Here is a 10,010-nt window from a genome sequence, read left to right on the forward strand (position 1 = left end):
ATCTAGATGCAACAAATGCGTTGTTTGTAATGTGTTTTCAGCACCAGTGTGGTCCCCTCCTTCGAAATCTGGTCCCATTAGTACCTCGAGCAATCCCGTTGGCTCAAATTTGTTTTAATAGGTACTCTCTTAAGTGCCTAATTACAATTCTATGTTATGATAAATGCTGTTTAAACCAGTGGTCTTGGGGGACCGCTAACCACCACATATTTTGTATGACTCCCATATTTAACACAGCTGATTCAACTCATCATCTCATTAGTACAATCTAATGACTTGAATTGGGTGTGGCCTATGAGAGAGACATGCAAAATATGTGGTGCTTGGGGGTCCCCAGGACAGCTTTGAGAACCCTGTTACATGGATAATTATTGTCTGTATTTGTTAGCTTATCTACTAGTTTAGCATACAGATACCTGATTATAGCTTCTGATTATAGCTAATTTTATTTGATTAAATTGTGTATTAAATTAAGTATTAAATGTCAAATGTTTTATTTAATAAAGGTGGGGCTGGCAGGGCAGGAGACCACCACAGCCGAGCAGAAAAGGCTTCTGACTTCCATGATGGCTCCGTCAAGACTGCAAAGAAGAGCACAAAGAGATTAGGACTAGCCTTGATTGTTGCTACAAGATAGGCAGTTAGCTCTGACACAGTGTCCTTGACCAAGAGTTCAGGAGCGATCTCTGAGAACTGGAGTTGTAGTAGATTATGAAGTCTCTCAAACTGGGTCGGACTCTGGAGTGGACTTTGAGGGTTCCCAGACTGGAGCAGACCTTGGATTGGACTCTGATTGCTCCTCGACTGAAGTGACCTGTGAAGTGAACTCTGAGGGTTCTCGGATTGTAGCGGATTCATGAGAGGTCACTGAGCACTCTCGGACTGGAGTGGGCTCTGGAGTGGATTCTGAGAGCTCATGGGCTGGAGTGGATTCAGAGACATGCTTTTGGGCCCACAAAGCAGGAACCTTAAATAGGGTCAGCAAAACAGACAGATTAGGTTGATCTGGCAGTGTAAGGAGCCTGGGTGGAGCTGGCAGGGCAAGTCAATCAATCAATCAATCAATCACTTTTATATAACGCCTTTAACTATACAGATTGTGTCAAAGCACTGAACAGTATCAAACAGGAGAACAGAGTGGTAGTTGTGTATTATGCCAAGATTAAAAACTTGTGATTAAAAACTTTCTTTAATCATATCGATGATAATGGATAGGAATGAAGTTTCCACCACTTAATGCCCAGCACTTAATTTCCAGTTCAATTTCAAATGCAGCTATGCCAGATTGTGCTAACAGAGTCAGGTCCCCAGGACCACTGGACTCCACAACCCCCAGAGTCAGCCTTAATGTCCTTCTATTTCTCGTCCTTTGCTTTGACATATGAATCAGTAACAGTGTCCTTAGCTTGACTAGATAAGAAAGGTGGGGTTGGGAAAGCACCTGAAGGTGGACTCTGGTGGTGGTGAATTACCTTTCCTTCCTTGTGGAGCTCCCAAGGCATTAGGGGTTCTTCCAAACAAAGATTAAAAATGAAAAACTGTACTTTACATTCTCTTTATGAAGGGTTTATAAAGGTGTTCATAAATGACTAATAACTAATTTAAAAATGCATTACAAATTATTGATAAGCCATTTTAAATGCATGAATAAAAGTTTATTTTTTTTTATGAAAAGCCTGCCAAATAGTGAGCCATTTTAACTCACATGTTATACATGTTTAACAAATATATTTCTTAATACTTATTTCACTCAAAAACAGAACTCTTATTTATTTCATGAAAACAGCAAAAATGTACTAACAGCAAGACCGAAGGGTGTTGTATTTATGGTTTGTTCATTTATATCTCACTTTTCTTACAATGTTTCTTAAGAATGTAGTAGGCGCTAACAAGCATCTGATGTAAAGTCACATTTTCTAAGAAGAAGAAGAAGTCATGCTGCTAAGATTGTTCCAACATTCTCTGAAGCAAAATTTTAATCTCTCAAAATTTTTATTAATTTTACGGGTCAGCTAACTGTGAGGTGACACTGCAGAGTATGCTTTTCAAAAGGTTCCTGCAATTTATAACAATGTTCTCGGTACAGGGCAGGCTTTAAGTATAACTCATTTAAAGTTATGGTGATGCATATAACATTGTGAGTTAAAAATGTCACTATTTGGCAGGTATTGCGTTAAAATCATCCTCTTGTTCATGCATTTTCAACGATTTACAATGCATTTTTAAATGACTTATTAGTCATTTATTAACACATTTATAAGCCCTTTTTAAAGGGAACCTTAATGTTAAGTGTTAACAAAATGTCTTTAAGGTCCATGCTTTGTCAACCCAATCTCTCTGCCCTAATACAAAACCTCTGGGCGAAGGCCTATTTATTCAAATCTTGAAGATGGACTTGTCCTTTAGGGAGCAGAACTTTGTCTCTCATACTGCTGGATCAATTATGGCTTCTGTAAGTATTCTGTCACAAAATGACTCATGAAGTCATGACTCATGACTGGAGAATCATGAAGGTCAAACACAAAGATCCAAAACAGGGAAAAACTAGGTACAAACATGGAAAACCAAAAAGAAAACTCCAGCAAAAACTTGATACATCATGACAAAAACCATACTTCAGAAACAAAGGGCTGAGAACATGGTCTTTATGTATGGAGAACTAAATGGGTAAATTACAAACAGCTTAGAGTAATGAAATAATCACGAGTGTAAGGAGTGATGGAAACTGAAGTCCAGAACTTAAAAAAAAAAAACATCGAAAAGGGGTGCCCTCTAGTGGTAGACATAGCAGCTTAGATGAGGGAATAATTTACACAAAGGTAACATAATACATATTTTGACATATGATGAGGGAAACAGGGAAACACACCGTCTAAAAAATCTAAATTGTAAACTTATCTGCAAACTTATCTAATTTATCTAAGTTGAATAGTTACAAGGAACTATTCTTACAGAACATTCACAAATCAATTGTTTACAATACAGACAACAACCTCAAATAAAATGTGCTATGTTTGTATTTATTAATGTTGACTTCATAATAACAATAACATTAGTAGTAAATAAGCACATCTCGATTTTTGTAATAGTGTATAATAAACAATCATTAATCTTCAGTAGTTACTTCATAGTCATTTAATTTGTTATAGATTAGCTATCTATTATTTAACACAAGTTCTAAACTTCTATTACATACTGATTAGTTTACACATCGTCCTTAATAGTTAACAGTATTGACTTGATTCCTTGTGCATTAAGTAAGAGACTCTATTCAAAGCGTTACAAATGTGGCATTACAAAGCAATAATCTACAAGTAATCAACACAACTTCATTCCTTCAATAAATGTGAAATGAAAAGCTGTGCCTTTTAAGAAATAATTATTAAAGCATTTTAACTAAACCAAAAGTTCCATTACCTGTAGTCCTTTATGACTCATATTTTGGCCGGAACCAATGATAGACGTTTCTTACAAACATGCTAATTTTCCTTAAATCCTTTTTAGACGTTCGGACTCTCACAGATCTATTATTAAGAAAGTGATATAATGCTAAACTTCCCCAAATCTTGGATGGCCTGAGGGTGATAAATTTTCTGCTTTTTTATCTTTGGATGAACTATTCCCTTTAATAGGCAGGTGTTGATTATGTAATTTAAACAGATAGGGCTGCATAGAAATTATTAAATGAATGTAATGCAGAACAGGAATAAAAATTATTAGTGCAGTAAACATGCTGCCCTATGATACTGTGATGACATGTTGTTTCCTAAATATATCCCAGAAGGAATTTGGTTATTATCACGAGTCCATGACAGTAAAGTATCTTTCTTATCTATAACCTTTGGATTTAATTTTTGACTTGACATTGTTTAAAACAGAGTTCATGAGCTACAGTTCATCTAAATACAGAAGCTATGGACTCAAGAACGGAGTACGTTTTGTTATGGATGTTGCTGTTCTCCACCTCCACGGCGATCAAACTGGATGAAAATGGTTATGTTGACATAATAATCGCAATCGGTTCAAGAGTACCACAGGATGACACGCTCATTGAAAAATCAAGGTGAATACATCCTTATTGGTCTCTTTAACAAACTTGATGTACTTTATGTATGATTTAGAGGCTATTTTAAAGATAATCTTTTTGTCTTCATTCTAACAGGAAATGGTCACCGAAGGGTCGTATTATCTTTACGATGCATTGGATGAAAAGGTCTATTTCAGAGATGTTACAATCCTAGTCCCACCTCAGTGGAATAGTAAGGATTTCATCAAAGCAAGAACAGAGTCCTTTGAAAAGGTACAGGGAACTGTGCCATTTCATTTGGCACACGTCTATTTTCTCACGTCTATTTTCTACTTTCTAATGTCCATTTCTATGTCTAATGCAGGCCCAAATAAAAATTGATTACGCTAGCTCAGCAAACGACGTCGAACCCTACACAAAACAGTATGGAGAATGCGGAGCTGAGGGAGAGTACATTCATTTTACCCCACAATACCTCCTGAATGACTTTTTTATCGAGCTTTATGGATCAAGAGGTCAACGTTGTTTATCTCCCTTCAACATAGTTATCATGAAATAAGAATTCAAAAAGGTTTATTAATGTGATAGTGTGTTTGCTTTATAGTAAAAAAAAAATTATTAGTTTGTATTATTGGTTGTTTGTTTGCAGGAAGGGTCTTTGTGCATGAATGGGCTCATCTGAGATGGGGCGTTTATGACGAATACAGTGTAGAGAATACTTTCTATTACTCTAATGGCCGTATTGAACCTACAAGGTTGTAAACCTTTAATAAAAAGAAAAAATATTATTAAAATATTGATATCAAACTTTCCCTGATATCTCAATTATTGGTTTCCTGCTTTAGGTGTAGCAAAAACCTTGAGGGTCAGTTTTATGAAGTTACTGCAGGAGGATCTCTTCAACAGTGCCGCACCGATCAAGAAACTTCACTACCTACCCAGGGTTGTTTGTTTTTTCCAGACAGAAATCAAATCGCAAATAGCTCCATTATGTTCTTACCGAGCCTAGATCCTGTAAGTATTCATTTGTACATCTATCTACAAATATGTATTTCTTTTTTCTTTGAATGATGGTAACAAAAATCACAACATATTAAGTAAAAGATCTTGATTGTCACCGGTATGAATAAAAGTATCAGCAAACAGTGAAACAATAAACTGTAATGCTACATAATCTACATAATTTCATGCTGCAGTCATTTTTTGGGATATACTTGCTGTACTCCCCTTTCCAAAAAGTGCTCAAGGAAAAATCGGTGGTTTTGTTATGTTAAATAAAGCCCATCTGTGCATATTTAAGTTAATTTGAAATCCTGCTTACAGGTGACTGCATTTTGTCATGAAAGCGAGCACAATTATGACGCTCCAAACATGCAAAACCAAATATGTGGCAAAGCAACATGGACTGTAATATTTGAGGATTCTGTGGATAAAGAGGCACTTCGTTCTCTGAAACCACCAGAGACCCCTCCACCACCACCATCTTTTAAAATTGTGCAGCGAAAGCAACGGGTCGTTTGCCTCATCCTTGATGTCTCAGGAAGCATGAGAGTATGCAATAACTAACATTAACTTAATGTCTGAAAGAAAAAAATGCTATGACAACTTTTTCTGTCATCAATTCTTCAAAATAATAAGTTGGTTAAATATTTTTTAATATTTTTTTCCGCCCATTTCCTAGGGCTCAAGAATTCTTCTACAGGAACAGGCTGCCACACATTTCCTACGGAACTACATTGAGGATCAAGCCAGTGTTGGGATTGTAACTTTTAGTACTAGGGCTTCGGTTCTGAGCCACTTGACTACTATTGACAGTGACACCACAAGAGAGAACCTTATCAAACGTTTGCCAAAAGTAGCAGATGGAGCAACAAATATGTGCTTGGGCCTCGCTCTAGGCTTAGAGGTGTCATATTAATTGTAATATGTATTCAATATCTTTGTAATGTATGAAATATATAGTTATTTAAGTATCAGTGATTCTTTTTTTTCTTCAAATCCATCAGGTACTTCAAGAGGACAATTTTGATGTATTAGGAGATGAAATCATATTTCTGACAGATGGCCAGGCAACGGATAAATTTGAAGATTGTGCTCCAACTGGAATACAAAGTGGTGCCATTATAAGCACATTAGCATTCAGTAAAAGTGCATCTGAAGCGCTGACACAGATGGCAGAACTTACTGGTAAGTGATATCAGCACAATTATTATCTTACTCTATCTGTCCCAATATGATGTAAGCTCAAGTTTATCATCAAATAAAAACTAAACAAAAATTTCATCATGACAACAGGAGGAAGATTTATCATAGCCAATGATGATTTGACCTCGAACCAGTTAATGGACGCATTTGCTTCGCTTACATTATCAACTGGAGATTACACAAAAGAACCAGTCCAGGTTTGTCAAGGTTTTCCTTATTGCCCATGATATATTTATTTCTCTGAGTGTGTCATCAATATTATGAGTATTTTAACCATGCATTTTCATTATTCCTTTAGCTAGAGAGTATTGGAGCACGAACATCTGATTGGTTCAATGGGACAGTTTCGGTGGATCAGACTGTTGGGAACAAAACCAGCTTTGTGATAATCTATGAAAGAAGTTTTCCCAGCGTTTACATACAGTCTCCAAGTGGCTTAATCTACACTCAGACAAATATGAATCATGATGGATCTCTGAAAACGGTCACTTTAAATGTTCCAGGAACTGCAGAGGTGCAGTATTACAACCTTTAGCAATCAGTTTATTGTGTTATACTGTATTGGACCATAAACGTTCATAACACGATAAAAGGCATCTAGGCCAAGGGTTGTAAATAAACATAATATTTGAACAAAATATTTTAAAAAATAAACAGTTTATCAGTGATGATAGAGCAAACTCTCAGTGATCTGCTTTTACTTTTTATTTGTTTGATAGCCTGGAGACTGGGAGTACAGTATCCAAACTACAACACTTCAAGCTTTGACTATAACAGTAACAAGTCAAGCTTCTCAAGCTGATGTTCCTCCTATCATTGTCAAAACCCACATGAACCAGCAGTTCAGTGACGGCACTAAACCCATGCTAGTGTTTGCTGAGGTTAGTCAGAATTACAGGCCTGTAATAAATGCTGATGTTTGGGCTACACTTGAGTCAGAAACCGGGTCCACGCATACATTACAACTCCTGGACAACGGAGCAGGTAAATGACCTATAAATCTTGTCCCGTGTGTGCATTCAACATATATAAATATAAGCGAAAGATACTTTCAACTTCTGCCCAAATAAATCTTTTTTTTTACAGGAGCTGATGCTATCAAAGATGATGGAATATATTCCAGATATTTCACAAAGATTGAAAACGGTAGAAGCAGTTTGAAAGTAAGAGTGAAGAATCAAGATGGACAAGCCAGATTTGCTGCCCCAAAAAAGAGCGGTGCCCCTTACGTACCTGGATATGTGGAAAATGGTAAATCCTGTCATCAATATTTTGGAATAATCTCAGTGATGTCAGTCACATGTATAACTGTATTTTTTATATTAAATATTAAATAAAGCCCTTAAACAGGAAATGATAGTAGAGGAAGCAGAGGGTGAGTACAGCTAGTACTCAGGCCATGGCTCCCTCTGCTGGTTAGGCATTACAATTGATGTATTATATACATGCAGTGTTTAGGAGTAACTATTTACGTGTAACAGTAAATTTACGTTAATTATTTGTACATAATTTTATTACAAAATAAATAATAATAATAATATGATGAATTATAATAACATGAAAGCTTTCTGTAATGGGTCGGTTTAGGTTTGGTGTAGGTTCCACACACACACACACACACACACACACACACACACATACAGATTTAATTTATTTTCCAAATTGCATTTATTGCTCTAAAATATGAGAAATATGAGGAGTTTAGGGCACAGATTAAGATACATGCTTATTCAATAATAGTTTTAATTATTTTCTATTTTAATATTTATGCATATTTACTTTTTAAGTTTAACTGCTTTTTTTCAAGGCATTGTTTGATGCCAGTGTTTCCTGTTTTAGTTCCTGTTATAACTTCAGAACCACCAGTAAAAAGAGGCGCTAAATTTTGTAGTGGCTGTACTTTTTTATCCTCTTTAATTCAAGTGAATTTTTGAAAGTCTGACAGTAATCAGTTGTTGAGTAAGGATAACCCTGACTGCTTTTTTAAAGTTTGAAATGGTTAACAGTTGAAAATATTCATTAGAATATTTAGGAATAAATGCTTGCTACGGATGTGAAAACCTTCCCGGCACTGGTGGCAAGTGTTTTAAAAAGAATCGTTTGCATTGATGATTGAGTTATTTATATAGATGTCTGTATAGATGTAAGCTGCATAAAGAGTCATTAAAAATGTGCAAACTGAACAAACAGCTGTACTAATGGCAATATAATTAGGTATAAAGCTGTATTGGGGAAAGACATTCAGGCAAAATCAAGCAGATTCAGGTGGTTCTTCTAATTTCAGGAGTAGTGCAGCTGAACCCTCCAAAGCCTCCAGTTTCTGAAGAACCACTGGAAGTTGGAAGCTTCACCAGAACAGCCACCGGAGAGAGTTTCGTGGTGACTCTTTCAGGTACAACTCCACCAAATTTCCCTCCGAACAGAATCACAGATCTGAGCGCTGAGATCCAGGAGGACACTGTGCTTCTCAGCTGGACAGCTCCTGGTGAGGACCTCGACCAAGGGACAGGTAAATCATACAATTACTATATTAGTATTTAAAACTTTTGAAGTTTTTTGTTAATGTTAATTTCTTTAACATCCCTATTGACCAGATAAAAGTTGGTTTTAAATCATAAAACCAATTATTGAAAAAACAGCTTTTATTGTCACGTTTCTTTCTCTTAAAGCTAAGTCCTATGAGATCAGGTGGAGCTTTGACCTTGATATGCTTCGAGAGAGCTTCAGCAATGGTCATGTAGTCAACACAGCTGCTGTCTCACCTCAGGAGGCTGGATCAGTTGAACAACATTCATTCAATCTCAGTTTCCCAATCCAAAATGGCACCACGCTCTTCTTCGCAGCTCAGTCAGAGGACGAACAAAATTTTAAATCCAGAACCTCCAACATTGCTAGAGTTTCAAAGATCCTCCCTGCTCCAAAACCCCCAGGAATATCAAACCCAGGAATGAATCTGACAGTTCTTGTTATTTCTGTGTGTGTGGTAACTATGGCCGTATGCTTTATTGTTGCTGTAACCACATGGGCAGTGAAACGCAGAAAAATCTCTGCTGAAAGTAAAGTGGCATTAACAGTCTGATACAAAAGAACGTTAAATAAATATTATGTACAACTAACAGCTTTAGAACATTGTTTAAAACAATACCAAACTAAGTGTAGTAATGTATAATCTTATAAATGAGGTATATACATACGTAATAAGTTTTGTATCGCTACCAGAGCCATGAAGAACTTAACCTGGGGCTCGTTGTTCATATGTTGCTAACTTAATTGTTGACGATTTTGCCTGATCTTGTAGTGTTTGGTTCTTCGAGGTTCATCCCGGACTTGCTGTCATAGCAACAGGTCAGTTAGCTTGGACCTGTTTGGAAGCAGGCTAATTTCATGTAAACAGGATTAGATTGCATCTTTTTAAGCAGAATTATTAACTACATTATTACAAGAGTATCCTACAGATCCAGGGACAGTAATTTAAAAATGTATTGTGAATAATATAATAATGTTGTGTAATCTATAAGACTATAGACACAGCCAGGTTTACTCATTGAAATATTTATTAATAATAAAACAATTGTATAACTGTATAGGAGTCTTACACACATACTATAGTTAATCTGAGGCGTGTATTAATTTGGGTGGTGACAGATATTATGGGAGATGCAGATAACATGATCCTGACCCTTAAGAAACTTTAATTAATGCTGCCACGTAGCAACAACTGCCACGTAAGAGAAAATGAAATGAATTGCTAATAAAAATTAAAGCATGTACAAATACT

The 10,010-nt window shown here is 36.2% G+C and overlaps 1 protein-coding gene across 1 annotated transcript; it reads left to right on the top strand.

Moving 5' to 3' along the window:
- The first annotated feature begins 3,876 nt into the window (after nt 1-3,876).
- LOC122358975 (calcium-activated chloride channel regulator 3A-1-like) lies at nt 3,877-9,984 on the top strand. The gene is made up of 14 exons (XM_043258995.1): nt 3,877-4,062; nt 4,161-4,300; nt 4,392-4,542; nt 4,677-4,782; nt 4,873-5,041; nt 5,351-5,578; nt 5,709-5,933; nt 6,034-6,214; nt 6,323-6,429; nt 6,531-6,746; nt 6,952-7,216; nt 7,319-7,483; nt 8,517-8,741; nt 8,902-9,984. Exons 1-14 carry the CDS (start codon nt 3,915-3,917, stop codon nt 9,309-9,311), a joined length of 2,736 nt encoding a protein of 911 aa, XP_043114930.1. The 5' UTR covers nt 3,877-3,914; the 3' UTR covers nt 9,312-9,984.
- Nucleotides 9,985-10,010: the final 26 nt, after the last annotated feature.

Source organism: Puntigrus tetrazona, chromosome 15, assembly GCF_018831695.1.
Source record: "Puntigrus tetrazona isolate hp1 chromosome 15, ASM1883169v1, whole genome shotgun sequence".
Classification (NCBI taxonomy): Eukaryota; Metazoa; Chordata; class Actinopteri; order Cypriniformes; family Cyprinidae; genus Puntigrus; species Puntigrus tetrazona.